This window comes from Pristiophorus japonicus, chromosome 2 (assembly GCF_044704955.1).
Source record: "Pristiophorus japonicus isolate sPriJap1 chromosome 2, sPriJap1.hap1, whole genome shotgun sequence".
Lineage (NCBI taxonomy): Eukaryota > Metazoa > Chordata > Chondrichthyes > Pristiophoridae > Pristiophorus > Pristiophorus japonicus.
The window spans coordinates 353,536,701-353,555,478 of NC_091978.1; the positions used below are offsets into that span (position 1 = coordinate 353,536,701).

The 18,778-nt window shown below is 44.7% G+C and overlaps 1 protein-coding gene across 2 annotated transcripts in view; it reads left to right on the forward strand.

The window, feature by feature from the left end:
* Nucleotides 1-1,965: 1,965 nt before the first annotated feature.
* hgsnat (heparan-alpha-glucosaminide N-acetyltransferase) overlaps nucleotides 1,966-18,778 on the forward strand; it is a 42,278-nt gene continuing 25,465 nt past the window's right edge. Inside the window, exons 1-10 of one of the 2 annotated variants that reach the window (XM_070872436.1) lie at nucleotides 1,966-2,186; nucleotides 7,976-8,088; nucleotides 10,017-10,153; nucleotides 11,390-11,517; nucleotides 11,915-11,984; nucleotides 13,379-13,445; nucleotides 13,917-14,023; nucleotides 17,051-17,127; nucleotides 17,520-17,550; nucleotides 18,230-18,390. In XM_070872436.1, coding sequence (XP_070728537.1) covers nucleotides 1,991-2,186; nucleotides 7,976-8,088; nucleotides 10,017-10,153; nucleotides 11,390-11,517; nucleotides 11,915-11,984; nucleotides 13,379-13,445; nucleotides 13,917-14,023; nucleotides 17,051-17,127; nucleotides 17,520-17,550; nucleotides 18,230-18,390 — 1,087 coding nt within the window. In that variant the 5' untranslated portion in view covers nucleotides 1,966-1,990. Of the gene's footprint in view, nucleotides 2,187-7,975; nucleotides 8,089-10,016; nucleotides 10,154-11,389; nucleotides 11,518-11,914; nucleotides 11,985-13,378; nucleotides 13,446-13,916; nucleotides 14,024-17,050; nucleotides 17,128-17,519; nucleotides 17,551-18,229; nucleotides 18,391-18,778 lie in introns of those variants that run through there. The other variant, XM_070872437.1, reaches the window with a different exon arrangement.

Below are 18,778 nucleotides of genomic sequence, written 5' to 3' on the forward strand. Positions count from 1 at the left end.
CGTTGAGCAGCGAAATGGGCCGCCAGTTTTTGATTTCCTCCCTCTCCCCCTTCTGCTTGTAGATGAGGGTGATGATGCCTTTCCTCATTGATTCTGACATGCTGCCGGCCAGAAGCATACCCCCGTACACTTCCAGCAGGTCTGGGCCTATCCGGTCCCACAGAGTTGAAAACAACTCGACCGGTAAGCCGTCGCTTCCGGGAGTTTTACTCGTCGCGAGGGACGGGACTGCCTTTGTCAGCTCGTCCAGAGTTAGCGGGTGGTCCAAACTCTCCCGCTTGCTGTCGTCTAAGACCTCTGAGATAGACAACAGGAAAGACTGGGAGGCCGGCATAGAAGGATTTGTTGATCCTCAGCATGTCAGGCTGCGAAGACGTCACAGAACCATCTTCTTCCTTTAGGCTGGTGATCACAGAGCTCCCCGTGTACTTTTTAGAAGAAGAAACGCGAACACGTCTCATCCTGCTCGACGGAGCAGACTCTGGAGCGGAAGATGATTTTGGAGGACCCTGAGGCAAAGAGCGAGGCTTGCTGGCCCTTCACCTCTTGGAGTTCCTCCGTGACATCGACCCCCATCGACTGCAGCAGGAGCAGGGTTTGTATACTCTTCTGGAGTTGGGACAATTCCCTCTGTCTCCCTCTCGCCTCCTGAACACCTTTGAGGATGAAGAAGCTCTTGATGTTTGTCTTGATTGTTTCCCACCAGTGCATCGAGGAATCACAGAGGGGTTTTACAGTTCTCCAAACTTTGTAATCCCTCGAGTTCCTCAACGTTTTCCAGGTTCAACAGTTTCATATTGAGCTTCCATATCCCCCTGCCAACTTTCTGGTCTTCCTGTGGGAGGCAGTTGGCCAGTAGGGGGCAGTGGTCGGAGAAGAACACCCGCGTGACGTCGGTGGATCTGACCTTGAGCGTGTGGGACACAAACAGAAAATCTATTCTGGAACGGACGTCACACAGCTTGGCATCTTTTACCATGTCCATCAGGAGTTTGGATGTGGTGTCCAGTTTGCTGTCGGCTCTGCTGGATCGTCCAGCTACATCAATGATGCAGTTGAAATCACCGCCCAGAACGACCGGTCTGGATGTCGCCAGCAGCAGTGGGAGCTGCTGGAGGAGGGCCAGCCACTTGCTTCTGAGAGGCGAGGCATACACGTTAATTAGCCTGAGAGGAACATTTTTATACAGTACATCTGCTACGAGGAAGCGGCCGCCCACCACCTCCTTAATTTCGGTGATGGTGAAGTGGCCTCCCCACAGCAGAATGCCCAGGCCGGAGGAATGGCAATCGTTGCCTCCTGACCAGACGGAGGACCACCATTGCGACCACTGCCGGTAACTGCTGAACTCCTGCAAGGTACCTTCGCGAGGTACCCCAAGGTGGAAACACATCGCGTAGTTGACTTAGCGCTACGCACGTTAATGGATGCAATCTTTAAGCCCATTTTTAAATTGGTGAATACAGCCCAAACATTACATTACAAACATGAAGTCCTTTGGCCCTGTGGCCTGCCTTGTCGCCGAGAGCATGCAGAAAACAAGCACACGCAACGGAAGGAGCGTGCGGCAAACCAGACTCCCCACCTAACGGCTGTCTGTCCCACCTGTGACAGGGACTGTGGTACCTGTATTGGACTGTACAGCCACCTGAGAACTCACTGTAGAGTGGAAGCAAGTCTTCCTCGATTGCGAGGGACTGCCTATAATGGATGATGTCACCACACACAAGCCCCGCCCCCTCGACGGGCCGTCCCTGGGTGACGTCACCAGGCACACGGCCCGCCCACCCGACGCCCCACCACGAATGACGTCACCCACGGAAGCTCCGCCCCCTGACCGCAGCCCCGCCCCTGGATGACGTCACCCCCACGGAAGCCCCGCTCACTGCAGACGCCCCACCCCTGGACGACGTCACCCCACACGGAAGCCCCGCCCACTGCCGATGCTCCGCCCGACCCCGGGCCGCGAGGCGGGGCCCCACTGCGGCGGATGAAACACCGAGCGCGGCCAGCGGCAGAGCAGGATCGGCGGCGGGACGCTTCAGTGGGGCAGAGCGCAGCGCGGAGACGGCGCCGGGGCAGCCGAGCAGAGCCGATGGAGCCGGGCGGCTTGTGCTTGAGCCTGAGCCTGGGGGCCGTGCTACTGTCCGCGCTGACGGTGCTGCTGGTGGACGCGGCGCCTGAAGGTGAGAGGCCTCGGGCTGGGGTGGGGTGTGGTGCGGGTCCCGGGGGGGCAGTGCTCGGGACATTCTCCGTTCCTGGATATTTTCCAGTGTGTCCGGGCTGAAGATAAACAAGTGCTTTGAACTGATAGCTGTGCACTTGTGTGTGTGGAATATATTTGGAAAAAGGTGCATTGCATGAATCTGAATCCCTGCTATCACTTTCCGGCAGTTCTCTTTTTTAAATGCCTGAAATCTGAGGCAGCAGGCCAGAGAGCTCAGTCGGTGTTTGAGGTGTCAGCCCTTCACAAGTAAACAATGAAAAGCATTTAAATAGGAACCAAGCAGGAAGGCAAAGGGAGGAAGAATTGGTGAGATGGCCCGTACTGTGCTTGAAAGGAACACGGCTGAGGTATTTGATGCAAGGTGGTGCCCTCGCCTCTGAGGCAGGAGGTTGTGGGTTCAAGCCCCACTCCAGAGACTTGAGCACATAACCCAGGCTGGCATTTTACAACTGTGGGAATCCTGCACATCACCTGGTTCCCTGGACAATGTTTGGGAAAAAAAGACTTGCATTTGTATAGTGCCTTTCACGACTGTAGGGTGTCCCAAAGCGCTTTACAGCCAATTAAGTACTTTGTAGTCACTGATGTAATGTAGGAAACGTGGCAGCCAATGTGTGCACAACAAGGTCCCACAAACAACAATGTGATAATGACCAGATAATCTGTTCTCCTCTTCAGTGATGTTGAACTCCCTTGTACTTCAAAATAGTGTTGTGTAATCTTTTGCACCCACCTGAGAGAACAGACGGGGTTTCATTTAACATCTCGTCCGAAAGACGGCACCTCCAACAATGCAGTGCTCCCTCAGCACTGCATTGGTGTCAGCCTTGATTTTTGTGCTCAACAACAAATTCCATTTAGCTTTGATAGCCATGATATTAAATGGTGGAGCAGGCTCGAGGGGCCAAATGGCCTACTCCTGCTATTTCTTATGTTATAATATACCACCGTAACGTAGTAAAACATCCCAAGGTGCTTCACAGGAGCATTATCAAACAAAATGTGACATCGACCCACAAGCTTGGTCAAAGAGGTAGGTTTTAAGGAACGACCTTGAAGGAGGACGGAGAGATAGCGAGGTTTAGGGAAGAAATTCCAGAGCTTGGAGCCTTGGCAGCAGGCCAGTAGTGGAGCAATGAAAATCAGGGATGTGCAAGAGGCCAGAGTTGAAGGAATGCAGATATCTCGGAGGGTTATAGGACTAGAGGAGGTCAGAGGTGGGGAGTGGTGAGGCCATGGATGTATTTGAAAGCAAGGATGAAACTTGAACCCACAACCTTCTGACTCGGGCGAGGGTGCCTCCCACTGAACCTTGGCGGACACATACCTCTCAACTAACATCTAAAACAGATTATTTGGCCATTTATTCCATTACTATTGTTGCATCTTGCTGTATTTAAATTGGCTGCTGTGTTTCCTACATTACATCAGGATACTAGTGTAGAAGGCATTTATTGATTTTTTTTTCCTGTCTTGTGACCTGAATGTAGATCTGATTGGTACAGGTTGTTTGAGGTTATATCTGCCTGTTTACCTGATGGCTTCCAGTCAGAGAGTGAAGCCAAATGTTTCTTTTTAATAAGATATGAGTGCAAGAGCTGGAAGAAATTCGAATGAAATGGGCAGCAATCAGTTCTTGAAGCATTGAGCAGGATGAGAGTCACAAGTCTGTACAAGTGCACTGAGAGGTGTGTTAACTGCCCTAAGGTGGGATTTGCAGTAGGGATTGGGTAGTTAGTTGTTGGAGCACCATTAACTCCACCCATTGCTCACCAGGCTAAATGCTTGTGGATTAAAGAATGTAGGAAGGCACCATACTTCCTCACCAGTGGTTTCTGTGATGTTAACAGTAGTTGAAGGAGCAAACTGGTTCAACAACCCATCAAACCTTTTCCCCCTTTCTGCCTAATTAGCAAAAGTAAATGCAGGTCCCCAACAGACTTGAGACAGGAGAAATTATAATGGGGAATAAGGAAATGGCAGAGAAATTAAACATATTCTGTGTCTGTCTTCATGGAAGAAGACAAGAAAACCCTGAAATAGTGGAGTACCAAGGCTTGAGTGAGAATGAGGAACTGAAAGAAATAAGTATTAGTAAAAAGGTACTGGAGAAATTAATGGGACTGAAAGCTGATAAATCCCCTGGACCTGTTGGCCTACATCCTAGGGTTTTGAAAGAGGTGGCTATAGAAATAGTGGATGCATTGGTGGTTGTCATCCAAAATTCCATAGATTCTAGAACGGTTCCCATAGATTGGAAGGTAGCTAATGTAACTTTGCTATTTAAGAAAGGAGGGAAAGAGAAAACGGGGAACTATAGACCAGTTAGCTTGACATCAGTAGTAGGGAAAATGCTAGAATCTCTTAAGGACGTGGTAACAGGACACTTAGAAAATAATAGGATTGGGTAGAGTCAACATGGATTTGTGAAAGGGAAATCATGTTTGATAAATCTGTTTTGAGGTTGTAACTAGCAGAATAGATAAGGGGGAACCAGTGGGTGTAGTGTATTTGGATTTTCAGAAGGCATTCGATAAGGTGCTGCACAAGAGGTTATTGAACAAAATTGGGGTTCATGGGATTGGGGGTAATATACTAACATGGATTGAGGATTGATTAATGGACAGAAAACAGAGAGTAGGAATAAATGGGTCATTTTCGGATTGGCAGGCTGTAACTAGTGGGGTACCGCAAGGAATGGTGCTTGGGCCCCAGCTATTCACAATCTATAGCAATGATTTTGATGAGACTACCCAGTGCAATATATCCAAGTTTGCTGATGATAGATGGAAATGTAAATTGTGAGGAGGATGCAAAGAGACTTCAAGAGGATATAGATAGGCTAAATGAGTGACCAAGGACATGGCAAATAGAATATAATGTGGAGAAATGTGATGTTATCCACTTTGATAGGAAAAATAGAAAAGCAGAGTATTTTTTAAACGTTGAGATTGGGTGTTCAGAGGGACCTGGGTGTCCTTGCACAGGTGGAGCCTCGGGACCGATCTGGATTTTGGAACGTCTTGGGGGCGGGGGGGCGAGCGAAGTGAGGTCGGCCGAGGCCAGTGGCGCGGGGGGGGAATCCGGAACATTCCGAATTTCGGATGCTCAACCTGTACACTAAAAGTTACAAGCAGAGACAGCAAGCAATTAAGAAAGCAAATGGTATGTTGGCCTTCATTTGTCAGTCGTGCCATTCCAGGAATCAGTCTGGTGAACCTTCCCTCAATAGCAAGAATGTTCTTCCTCAGATTAGGAGACCAAAACTGCACACAATACTCAAGGTGTGGTCTCACCAAGGCCCTGTACAACTGCAGTAACGCCTCCCTGCTCCTATACTCAAATCCCCTCGCTATGAAGGCTGGCATGCCATTTGCCGCCTTCATCGCCTGCTGTACCTGCATGCCTACCTTCAATGACTGATGTATCATGACATCCAGGTCTTGTTGCACCTCCCCTTTTACTAATCTGTCGCCATTCAGATAATCTGCCTTCCTGTTTTTGCAACAAAAGTGGATAACCTCACATTTATCCACATTATACTGCCATGCATTTGCTCATTCACCTAACCTGTCCAAGTCCCCCTGCAGCCTCTTAGCATCCTCCTCACAGCTCACACTGCCACCCAGCTTTGTGTCATCTGCAAACTTGGAGATATTACATTCAATTCCTTCGTCTAAATCATTAATGAATATTGTAAATAGCTGGGATCCCAGCACTGAACCTTGTGGTACCCCGCTAGTCACTGCCTGCCATTCTGAAAAGGACCCGTTTATTCCCACTCTTTGCTTCCTGTCTGCCAACCAGTTCTCTATCCGTCAATACATTACCCCCAATCCCATGTGCCTTAATTTTGCATGCTAATCTCTTATGTGGGACCTTGTCAAAAGCCTTTTTGAAAGTCCAAATACACCACACCCACTGGTTTTCCCGTATCCACTCTACTAGTTACATCCTCAAAAAATTATAGAAGTTTTGTCAAGCATGATTTCCCTTTCATAAATCCATGCTGACTTGGACCGATCCTGTCACTGCTTTCCAAATGCGCTGCTATTTCATCTTTAATAATTTATTCCAGCATTTTCCCCACTACTGATGTCAGGCTAACCGGTCTATAACTCTGTTTTCTGTCTCCCTCCTTTTTTTAAAAAGTAAGGTTACATTAGCTACCCTCCAAACCATAGGAACTGATCCAGAGTCCATGGAATGTTGGAAAATGACCACCAATGCATCCACTAGTTCTAGGGCCACTTCCTTAAGTACTCTGGGATGCAGACTATCAGGCCCTGTGGATTTATCGGTCTTCAATCCCATCAATTTCCCTAACATCATTTCCTGACTAATAAGGCGTTCCTTCAGTTCCTCTAGATCCTCAGTCCCCTAGTATTTTCGGGAGATTATTTGTGTCTTCCTTAGTGAAGTATTTGTTCAATTGGTCTGCCATTTCCTTCCTCATTATGAGGATTTGAGTATAGGAGTAGGGAGGTCTTACTGCAGTTGTACAGGGCCTTGATGTGACCACACCTTGAGTATTGTGTGCAGTTTTGGTCTCCTAATCTGAGGAAGGACATTCTTGCTATTGAGGAAGTGCAGCGAAGGTTCACATTCTTCATAATGGGGAACAAGAAAGACTGAATCGACTAGGCTTATATTCATGGAATTTAGAAGAATGAGAGGGGATCTCATAGAAGCATATCAAATTCTGATGGGATTGGACAGGTTAGATGCAGGAAGAATGTTCCCGATGTTGGGGAAGTCCAGAACCAGGGGTCACAGTCTAAGGATAAGGGGTAAGCCATATAGGACCGAGATGAGGAGAAATTCTTCAGAGGTCTGTGAATCTTTGGAATTCTCTATCCCAGAGGGTTGTGGAGGTTTGGTCATTAAGCATATTCAAGACAGAGATCAATAGAATTCTGGATATTAAGGGAATCAGGGGATTTGGGGATAGTGCAGGAAAGTGGAGTTGAGGCAGAAGATCAGCCATGATATTGAGTGGCAGAGCAGGCTGGATGGGACAAATGGCCGCCTCCTGCTCTGTTCTTATCAGTGAGGGAAAATCACGTAGTATTCCCCAGTAAAATTGTGCGGATCGAAAATGTCCTAATTTTCTAATTGAAATAAAGTATTGCAAATGTACTACAGCTTCTTTAATTTATTTACAGCTTGATGTTTGGACTGTGGTTGTTCATTGGCTGTTTAGAAACACGTATGTGTAAAAGGACATTCCCAAAGCTCCTGCTTTATAAAAACTCTCTGCTTTCAGAGAGGAAATGGAAACTTTAACTGTTTTTATAAATTTGTTGGTAAGGTGAAAATAGTGTTTTTTTTTTAAAAGTGCTTTACTTCCTTGGTTACTGACTGACGGCAGATGTTCAGTAATTATACACGTAAAGTACATTTGCTTGTATTGTGTGTAAGTGGTATTCTACTAAAATCAGTGCATATGACTAACACTAGCTAGTCAGCACTGGTTTAAATCATTCTTCAATTATTGCCGTTTACATGATGCCTGTGTGGGGCTGTGGCTGTGTGATTGTTTAATTGGCAGTAACCTCTGAGCAGGCTGCCATTAGGCCATTGGAGATACCTGCCAAGAGACCGAAGAAGGTGAATTTGTGCTTTGTCTGTTTTTAATAAAATATCAGCCATTCTCCGAGTATCCTGAGAACTTTAAATGAACTGGATGTGCAAGGTTTGTTACTTTTCAGGATTTGTATTTGAGTTTTCTTCTTTATTTCACAACAGAATTGCTTGAAAGGAAGCCTCGTAAACTTGAGATGGACCAAGCTGTGTTAACAGTTTATAATGAGCTGCTGGAAGGGCTGGAGCTCTCCTGGCTGTCGGATCACTGTTATCAGGTGGGTGTGAGGTAGCACACATTAACCAGGTTGTGTCCTGTCAGTTGTTGCATCCGGGTCTGTCACCGTATCCCACGGTGGGCTCCACTACGGATTTTCAGTAGTGGCATTGAGCAATCGGAACTGGGGCAAAAGTATCGATTGAGATATGAAAACCACGTTCTCTAGACCCAGTGGCGCTACAGGATTGGGGTGGAAAACTTTATTGTGGAAGGAACATCACAGCTACTTTTGATGATCAGCATTCTGTGTTCAGATAACTGTTTGCCCTTTATCCTTACAAAAACAAAATACTGCGAAAATCTGAAATAAAACCAGGAAATGCTTAGCAGGCCAGGCAGCATCTGTGAAGAGAGAAACGGTTACCGGTTTAGATCGCTGACCTTTCACCAGAATTGGAAAAGGTTTGAGATGCAACAGGTTTTAAGCAAGTACAGAGGCCTGGAAAGGGGTGGGGAGGGGAGGAAAGAACAAAAGGGAAGGTCTGTAATAGGGTGGAAGGCAGGAGAGATTAAATGACACAAGGGACGATGGTGCGAGGCAAAAGATGATGGTAATGGGACAAGTAAAGAAACAAAAAGATGAGTCTCGAAGAGGTGTAAATGGGACAGTTGCTGTCTGGAAAAAGTAGAGCGCCGTTCTGGTGGCGATGGAGGCATAGAGGATTGGACGTCCATGCCGGAAAGGCGACGAGATCAGGAAACTGTTAGTGGTAGAGGGCATCATAAGAGTCGCAGATGTAGGTGGGAAGAAACTAGGCAAGGGGCGAAAAATCGAGTTGAGACAGGAAGAAATCAGTTCTGTGGTGCAAGAACAGGCTGCTTCAATGGGTCTACCAAGGCAGTCCTGTTTGTGGATCTTGGGAAGGGGTTAGAAACAGGCTGTGCTGGGTTGGGGGCTATGAGGTTGGTGGCCGTGGAGTGAATATCTCCAGAGGAGATGAGGTCACTGGCTGTCTTGGAAACGAAGGCTTGATGTTCGGCAGTGGGGTCATGGTCCTGGGGAGGGGGGTAAGAGGAATTGTCAGAGTTGGTGTTCAGCCTCAACAAGTTGGAGGTCGGTTTCCCAGCACTACCTCTGCACTTGCATAAAACCTGTTCTAGCTCTCAATTTTTTCCAGTTCTGACGAAAGGTCATTGACCTGAAACATTAACTCTGTTTCTCTCTCTGCAGATGTTGCCTGACCTGCTGAGTATTTTCTATTTGTATGCCCTTTATCCTTGTCCTTTTTGCATTTTTGAAACCCATAACTTGTGTTTATGTATTTTATTTATATATAAAGTTTTTACTTTGGGCACAATCTCAAAATTGCGCCCAAAATGCACTTGTACTGGTTAGGATAAGTTTCAAGTTTCTGCTAAAATTAATTTGCGTGACGTGGTAGGTTCTTCCACTAAGCAATCAGGCAGCGTAATACCTGTATAATGTAATTGTTTTTTTTCCTTGTTCCATTTTAAAAAAGTATTTCTTGATGTATTTAAGAGTGGTAACGTGGTGTAGTTTTATTAATACAGCTGACAATGGGTTTATCACCAAAAATAAGCATTTTTAATAAGGATGTCTAGTCCTTCACCTGGGAGTAACCTGATTTTAAAATCACTGAAAATGACTTAAAAAAGAAACTATGCTGAACTATTTAATAGTTTCGTTGGTATAAAGTAATCATTTGTTTGTAAATTAAATACTTTTTGATATAAATTTTTTTTGAAAAGTGCCTAAAAAAAACGAGTGCAAGTTGGAAGAACGTTCCTGAACCAGCGCAATCGTCCGAATCTCGCAATTTTGATCTTGTGGAGGGATGGGGGGGGGGGGTGGTGGTTGTCACTATTGGTTTGAAAACATGAGCAACTAAATCGTAATGCAAAGTCTAAAGTTTCTTCCGTTAAAATTTATCTAACCATTTCTATCTGTGAATCTAATTTCCTCAGTGCCTGTACCAGGAACTTGGAAAAGTGTCACGTGAAAAACGTGTAGGACACCCTGGCAATCCAACATTTGCCATTGACACCAAGCATCCTGTCACATTACAGCTGAAGAGTAGTGATGACCAACAAATGGTGTGCAGGTTAGTGAATCGATTTTCAAAAGAACAACATAAGAAATAGGAGCAGGAGTAGGCCACCTGGCCCCTCGAGCCTGCTCCGCCATTTAATAAGATCATGGCTGATCTGATCATGGACTCTGTTCCACTTCCTCACTGTTGCTCCTGCATTCCCAAGCACATGCATCTGAGAAAAGTCTCCCATATCTGACCTTTGTTGGGAAAAGTCTTTGTGGTAAATTACTAAACTGAGTAGGGGATCTGCAGACTATAATCCCATCAACAATGAGTATCAACAAACAAACAATTTAGCACAGAATAAATATTTTTATTTAGAAATTGAGGACAAAAAAATAGGAAATGCAGGAGTAACATTTTTTAAACTTAAAGCGTGGCAAGAATCAAACCTTGGTTAGACCACACTTGGAATAATGTGTACAGTTCAGGTCATGACATTATTCAAAAAGAATGTAGAGGCACTGGAGAGGGTGCTAAAAAGATTTACAAGGATGATACCAGAACTACAAAGTTATACCTATCAGGAAAGGATGAACAGGCTGGGTCTCTTCTCTTGAAAAGCGAAAGCTAATGGGTGATCTGATAGAGGTCTTTAATATTATGAAAGGTTTTGATAGAGTAGACACAATGGGCTGGATTTTTGGGTTATTTGGCCAAAAATGGGAGCGATACATGAAAATTACCATTTTTGCTGCATTACCGATTTTAGGACGAACTTTTGGCCTTTGGGGTCTACGCAAAGGGAGGCGTTGCACAATTATTCGCGGCGCAAAACGGCAACTTTAGTGCGGGGTCAGTTGCGCTGCAAGAGAGGCCTTGGGAGGGAGATTTTTTTTTTAAAACATTCAAACATTACCAAGACCCTTAGCTAACAAATCACAGTCTCTGTCACAGTTGAAGGCAAGAGTGGATGGGACTCGTTTGCCGCACGCTCCTTCCGCTGCCTGCGCTTGTTTTCTGCACGCTCTCGGCGATGAGACTCGAGGTGCTCAGCGTCCTCCCAGATGCACTTCCTCCACTTAGGGTGATCTTTGACCAGGGACTCCCAGGTGTCGGTGGGGATGTTGCATTTTATCAAGAAGGCTTTGAGGGTGTCCTTGAAACGTTTCCTCTGCCCACCTTGGGCTCGCTTGCCGTGTAGGAGTTCCGAGTAGAGCACTCGCTTTGGGAGTCTTGTGTCAGGCATGCGAACAATGTGGCTTGTCCAACAGAGCTGATGATGGTTTTGCGTGTCTCTTGCAGGGTCCATGAAAGCTTTGTTGAGCTTGGAAACTATTCTTTGTGGGTGACAACGGCCAACCTGAGTAACATGAGTGGACCAGTCAGCTGTAAAATCATCACCAACCAAGAACCCAACAACAGCAACCTTCGTATGTACACTTGTGGAGTGCTATCACATTTTATCCTGTTCAAAGTCAAGGGGCGTAACGTTTCTTCTAGGGAGTGGAAAAAGAGGAAAAACCTTCTATTGCTGCCGTGGGAGGGAGGAGGAGTCCTATCATGAGATGCAACAAGGAGTTTCTGTCTCATGATGTGGAATAAATTTTTAAATACACAGCCGTATCTACATTGTGTCTATGGCGTATGTCTCAAACCCGCACGCAATAGTGGTGAAGTCTGATTACAATGGTGGTTTGACATTAAATTAACTATTGGCATGAGTGCAAATTCAGGTGATTTTTTTTTGGTTTAATTTTTTTTCCTCTTTTTTTTTTAACGCAGTGCTTTACTGCCTCAATCAAAAAACCATTTGTCTTTTTCCTACAGCTATTTTATATGCGTTCCTTATCTATGTTGGATTGGCCATTATAGTGCGTTTAGCACAGGTTATACTGAGGTAAGTGCCATAAATTTAAAAGAAAAGTTATTAAATGAATGGATGTTTTAAATTCGGCATTCAGTGATAGAGGTGTATGGACCAGGCAGGCTTCAGGTTCAATCCTTGGTCTGTACTCTGTTTCTGATATTGGCTGGTGTCTACATTTGGTCTCGGTGCCCTTAGAAATTGTATAATCCTGGAATTTACAGGCTTCCATCACTGTTTCATTGAAAATAGATGCAGGAGTAGGCCATTCGGCCTTTCGAGCCTGCACCACCATTCAATAAGATTATGGCTGATCCAGGTTGGCCATTCCATATCCTAACAACCATCTGCATAATGTTTTCCTAACTTCTCCCTTTGGTGATTAGATTTATGCCCTCGTTAGTGCTAACTAACCATAGTTTTCCCCCGATCCACCTCATCAAAGCCCCCTCAACTGTGGACTCCTCTGTCGTAGCTCCTCCTAACTGTCTTTGACCGAATGAAAAGAGCCCCCGTTTCTCTCGGCTTTCCTCCTAACTATAAAATCTCATCCCTGGTGGTGGTGTTCCTGTTAACCTGCGCAGCCGCACAGCGTTCTGGAGGTCCCACACAGGCTGGCTCACTGGCATTTAAATGGAAAAACTGTGCATATGTGAAAATTTGAGTAGGCCATGCAGCCCATTAAAGGGGTCATGCACCCAGCCCCCCCCCCCCCAAAAAGAAAATGGGAACATTGCCTGGTAGTTTAGTAAATCTCTCCAGTTCGTTCACCAGTGTTGACACTGTCCAGGGTTTCTGCTCCTGATTAATATCCAATCCCGTCTGCTGAGTTGGGGTTGTTTTTTGTTAAGAACAGAGGAGATTTTCGGGTGATTTGATAGCGCTGCTTAAAATTATGAATGGATGAGACAGTAGATTGTTTCCACCGATTTGAGGGGTCTAGAACAGGAGGATGTAGATATGGTTAACTGTAAGCGTTTTACAAGTTGGAGCATGCAAAAACCTTTTTGCACAAGAGGGTGTGATTGAAACAAAGACCGTGCAAACATTTAAGAGTAGGTTAGATAGGTGGTTGAAGGAAAGGGGGCTGAAGGATTAGGACTCCTGCTCATGTGAAGGATGAATACCAGCACTGATTGGGTTGAACAGCCTGTTTCGTGTTGTAATTACTATAATTGTTTGTGGGCATAGGATAAAGGTAGAATAGAGGCTCCCCTGCAATGGCCTCTACCCTCCCATGGTCCAAAAGTTTGATGCTGTCCAGGGTCATGCAAGGAAAAATCATCATCGCTGACTGGTGCCTGTAGGACCCATCAAGGCGCAAATGCCTTGAAAGGGTGGGGTGTGAACAGAACAAATAGTCTATTAATTGGTGGGCAAAGGAAGAAAGGAGGGAAAGTCTAACATTGGCTTATTTTTCCCCCCAGACTTCATTACGTTAAGAACCTGTTTCGCCTGTCGAATCGTGTGGAGATGGAACGGTTAATCAATTCTGTAAGTGATCAACTTCAGGTTTTTGTTTTGAACTGCACATGGGTAGGAAAAATTGGCAACGCACTCCACAGATGGTGTTCGAATAGCTAAGGGTGAAGAAGCTGAGGGAGACCTAGAAGTCTTAGTGGACTGAATGTCCAACCAATGCTCAACAAAGCCAATAGAATGTTGAACTACAATAGGCAGAACAGTAGAGTACAAGTCAGAGGGTCAAACTGTACGGGGCTCTGGTGAGACCCCATCGCCAGTACTGTGTCCAGTTCTGTTGGCTAAGATACAAGGGAGATATTCAAGATCAGTGATCTTTGCTGTTGGAGGGAGGGGTGTTTTGGTTTTTCTTTGTTGCTTGACAATAAATAACATCTGTTTCTGAAAACTATTTAGTTTCTCTTCCTCTTTTTTGGATTTTTGCTGCTGTTTGATTAGCACTTTGTTTTTTTTAAACACAGTATGTTGTGCTTTGCTTCGAAGGAGCTGGGATCACCAAACCGTGCAACCGACAGCACGAGTCACAGTAATCTGGTGCCGGCACACAATGCAGCCTCCCATCGACTTCGTTCACTCGACGCCTTCAGAGGGTAACTCGATTTCGGATTGTTTCAAAGCCCTTGCTGTAATTAAATATCGATGCGTGTCTGCCAATCCCCACCTTTCTAAAATGGAACTCTGTTTGGAATTAATCAAAAGCAACAACTTGTACTTGCATAGCACCGTTACTGTAGTAAACCGTCCCAAGTCACTTCACAGGAGTGTTATAAAACAATATTATGGCAGATGACCAGAAGCTTGGTCAAAGAGGTAGGTTTTAAGGAACATCTTAAAGGAGGAAGGAGAGGTTGAGGTAGGGAATTTCAGAGCTTGGGGCCTTGGCAGCTGAAGGCATAGCTGCTAATGGACATTAAAAGCAGCTCTTTCTCTCTTTTTTCCCCCCCCCATGGTGTTTGTGGGGGTTTCCTCCTTTCCCCATTGGAGGTTTGTACAGCCCCCCCCCTGATGTGCAGCAATATGGCGTGTTGCTGGATGCACTGTGCTGTACGTTTATTTTTTTATTGTTACTTGTCAGCTCTGTGGATGTCTGGACCCTGTTTGATATTTTCTAATAGCTCACTGTGTGGAGAATTGCAGACACCAACTGGTTTCTTCCCCTTTGTGGCTCGACGCATAACACGTGGTGGTGTCGGTGTGCTGCTCGACAATGTGTAACTGAAAAATGGCAGTCTCTGAAATATAGCAACGGGCCATTCAGCCCCTCGAGCCTGTTCTACCATTAAATTGCATAATGGCTGATACGTATATTAACTCTATCTACCTGGCTTCGTTCCATAACCCTTAATATCCTTAACTAACAAAAACCTATCAATCTCAGTTTTGAGATTTTCAATTGACTTAGTCTCAACAGCTTTTTGGCAGGAGTTTTCCAGATTTCTACTACCCTTTTGTGTGAAGTGCCTCCTGACATCACCCCTGAATGGCTTACCTCTAATTTGAAACCTATCTCCCTCTTGTTCTGGGCTCAACCAAATGTTGTATTCTGGGTGAGACTTGTTGCTCTGCTTCCCAGCAGTCTGATTTCAGTCCAGTGTACGGTATCAGAACTGAGATTGCAGCTATCGGGAAGGATTGAACAGGTTGGGGATTTTTTTTTTAAGGAAAGAGAAAACTTGGAGGAAACCTGATCGAGATCTCTAAAATTATAAATGGATTGGAGAGGTGGATGTGGAGAGAATGTTTCCACTTGTTGGTGAATCCAGAACTAGGGGTTGTAAATACAAGATAGGTAATAATAAATCCATAGGGGGGGAAAAAAACCTGAAAATTATTCTTGGTTAGAATGTGGAACTCGCGACCACAAGAAGTGGTTGAGGCAAATACCTTGGATGCTTTCAGAAGGAAACCAGATATGTGAAGATAGGCTGAGGTGAGGCAGATGGAATGGGAGGAGACTCGTGTGGAGTATACATAAGAACATAAGAAATAGGAGCAGGAGTAGGCCATACGGCCCCTCGAGCCTGCTCTGCCATTCAATAAGATGATTGCTGATCTGATCAGGGACTCCGCTCCACTTCCCTGCCTGCTCCCCATAACCCCTTATCACCTTATTGTTTAAGAAACTGTCTATTTCTGTCTTAAATTTATTCAATGTCCCAGCTTCCACAGTTCTGAGGCAGTGAATTCCACAGATTTACAACCCTCAGAAGAAATTTCTCCTCATCTCCATTTTAAATGGGCAGCTGCTTATTCTAAGATCATGCCCTCTAGTTCTAGTCTCCCCCATCAGTGGAAACATCCTCTCTGCATCCACCTTGTCAAGCCCCCTCATAATCTTATACGTTTTTTTTAAGATCACCTCTTATTCTTCTAAATTCCAATGAGTAGAGGCCCAACCTACTCAACCTTTCCTCATAAGTCAACCCAGTCATCCCTGGAATCAACCTAGTGCACCTTCTGTGAACTGCCTCCAAAGCAAGTATATCCTTTTGTAAATATGGAAACCAAAACTGCACGCAGTATTCTAGGTGTGGCCTCATCAATATCTTTGTATAGCTGTAGCAAGACTTCCCTGCTTTTATACTCCATCCCCTTTGCAATAAAGGCTAAGATACCATTGGCCTTCCTGATCACTTGCTGTACCTGCATACTATCCTTTTGCGTTTCATTGACAAGTACCCCTAGGTCCCGCTGTACTACGAACTTGGCAATCTTTCTCCATTTAAATAATAACTTGCTCTTTGATTTTTTTTTTCTGCCAAAGTGCATGAGCGCTCACTTTCCAACATTATACTCCATCTGCCAAATTTTTGCCCACTCACTTAGCCTGTCTATGTCCTTTTGCAGATTTTCTGTCCTCTTCACATATTGCTTTTCCTCCCATCTTTTGTATCGTCAGCAAACTTGGCTACGTTACACTCGGTCCTTTCCTCAAAGTCGTTAATATAGATTGTAAATAGTTGGGGTCCCAGCACTGATCCCTGCGCACTCCACTAGTTACTGGTTGCCAACCAGAGAATGAACCATTTATCCTGACTCTCTGTTCTCTGTTAGTTAGCCAATCCTCTATCCATGCTAATATATTACCCCCAGCCCCGTGAACTTTTATCTTGTGCAGTAAGCTTTCATGTGGCACCTTGTCACCTGCCTTCTGGAAGTCCAAATACACCACATCCACTGGTTCCCCTTTATCCACCCTGTTCGTTACATCCTTAAAGAACTCCAGCAAATTTGTCAAACATGACTTCCCCATCATAAATCCATGCTGACTCTGCCTAACTGAATTTTGCTTTTCCAGATGTCCTGCTACTGCTTCTTTAATAATGGACTCCAACATTTTCCCAACCACAGATGTTAGGCTAACTGGTCTAGAGTTTCCTGCTTTTTGTCTGCCTCCTTTTTTTTAAAAATAGGGGTATTACATTTGCAGTTTTCCAATCTGCTGGGACCTCTCCAGAATCCAGGGAATTTTGGTAAATTACCCCAGCGCAAACTAGTTGAGTCAAATGGCCTGCTTCTGTGCCTTGTAATTCTATGTATTTTGGTTTATAAGTGCGACCTGTTTGAAGGGGGTTGCATTGGTCAGAATATAACCAGATTTCTGTGTAATCTGCTAGGCTGGCTTTGGTGATCATGATCTTTGTTAACTATGGAGGTGGGAGATACTGGTTCTTCAAACACGAAAGCTGGAATGGTGGGTCAGACTTTTTTCTATGTTTGTGTGTATGTTTCTGCAGTTACCGATCACTGGTCCGGTGCATGTGGAAGTCGCCTTTTATTATACTGTGAATGAATTGATCTTTGAAATAAAGGTTCAGAGGGCCTGCTTTATTAAACTGATCTTGTTTGCTCACATCACATTGAGTTTTGTGTAAATCATGTCTACTTGCTTCTGGGATGGTCCTGTCCATTCACTGGTTCTATGTAAACTCATCTGGACACAGCACAGGAGAATGTCTCTTCATTTTGGTTTATGGTGTTTAAGTGACATTCTAAAAAGCTTTGCCCTTTTTATTAATCTACAAATGCTTGTTATGTGCAGTTTGTCTAGATCTGTAATGCTAGTATTTTCTGAATTCTTTATAGGATTAACAATAGCAGATTTAGTGTTTCCATGGTAAGTATTTTTTTTGTGTTTTTATTATGAAGTGCTTGTGCTGTAGAATAGACTTTGTTGTGGCTCAGTTGGCAGCATTTCCGCCTCTGAGTCAGAAGGTTGTGGGTTCAAGTCCCACTTGACACTTGAGCAATAGAGGCTGACGCTCCAGTGCAGTGCTGAGGGAGTGCTGCTCTGTCGGAGATGCCGACCTTCGAATGAGACATTAAACCGAAGCTCCGTTTTCCCCCTCAGGTGGGCATAGAAGGGGAGTTCTGAGATCCTAGCCAATAGAATGTTTCCTCCATTCCCCTCTTTCTTCCATTTTGCTTTCTTTTTCTTTCGGGAAAGGTTAATGCACAAAATGTGACCTGACAACAGGAAGTGAAGTTTCACTAGAAAGTGCATGTTTTTTTAATGTAGAGATATTTATATTGCATATAATTTACTATAAATTCAATCGTTTTTAACTTGAAAATCATTTGAATTCCTCATACAGATTATGCAATTTTAATTAAACAGCATAGGATCTTCCATTATTTCAATTTATATGATTTGAATTAAGCAACTTTGAGTTAAGAGGAATAGAATGGAATGTATACCTTTTTAAACTTGTACAAAACAAGTTGTGACGGATGCTGCTTGTTTTTAAATGTGCGAGTGTGTCTAACCAGGAAGGTTGTGGTTTTTATTTCCGTAGGTTTGTGTTTATTATGGGAACTTCAATTGCACTCTCCCTGAACCCGGCATTTCAGGCTAACCATTCCAGGTGGAAGCTACTGGGTAAAGTCGCTTGGAGGACTGCAGCCCTGGTACTGCTTGGGATCTTTATCATCAACCCAAACTACTGCAAGGGGCCACGTAAGTGTCCATTTGGAGACGTGTTTGCATGTTTAATCATTTGTTTTCTTTCAAGTCGTGAAAATAACTCTTCAGGGTTACAGTCTCTTGGCCTTCATTTACTTCAGGTGCTTTCCAGTGGAACTGTGATGCACGGCAGCAGCAAATAGTTAGCCACTCCCCAACGTGCTGGTTCCAGCTGCCCTTCGCATGCTTTCCTGCACCAGCGTGTGGATTAGTGCATACACTTTTCAAGAGGAATTTTAATTCCTATTTAGAATATAGTGGAGAAAAACAGGATCCTATAAAAAGATCTTGCAAGAATAGTTATTCTTGGCACGTGGATGATGCAAGGCCACATGTATTGCCCATCCCGAGTTTCCCCAAGTCAACCATATAGTGCGGGGCT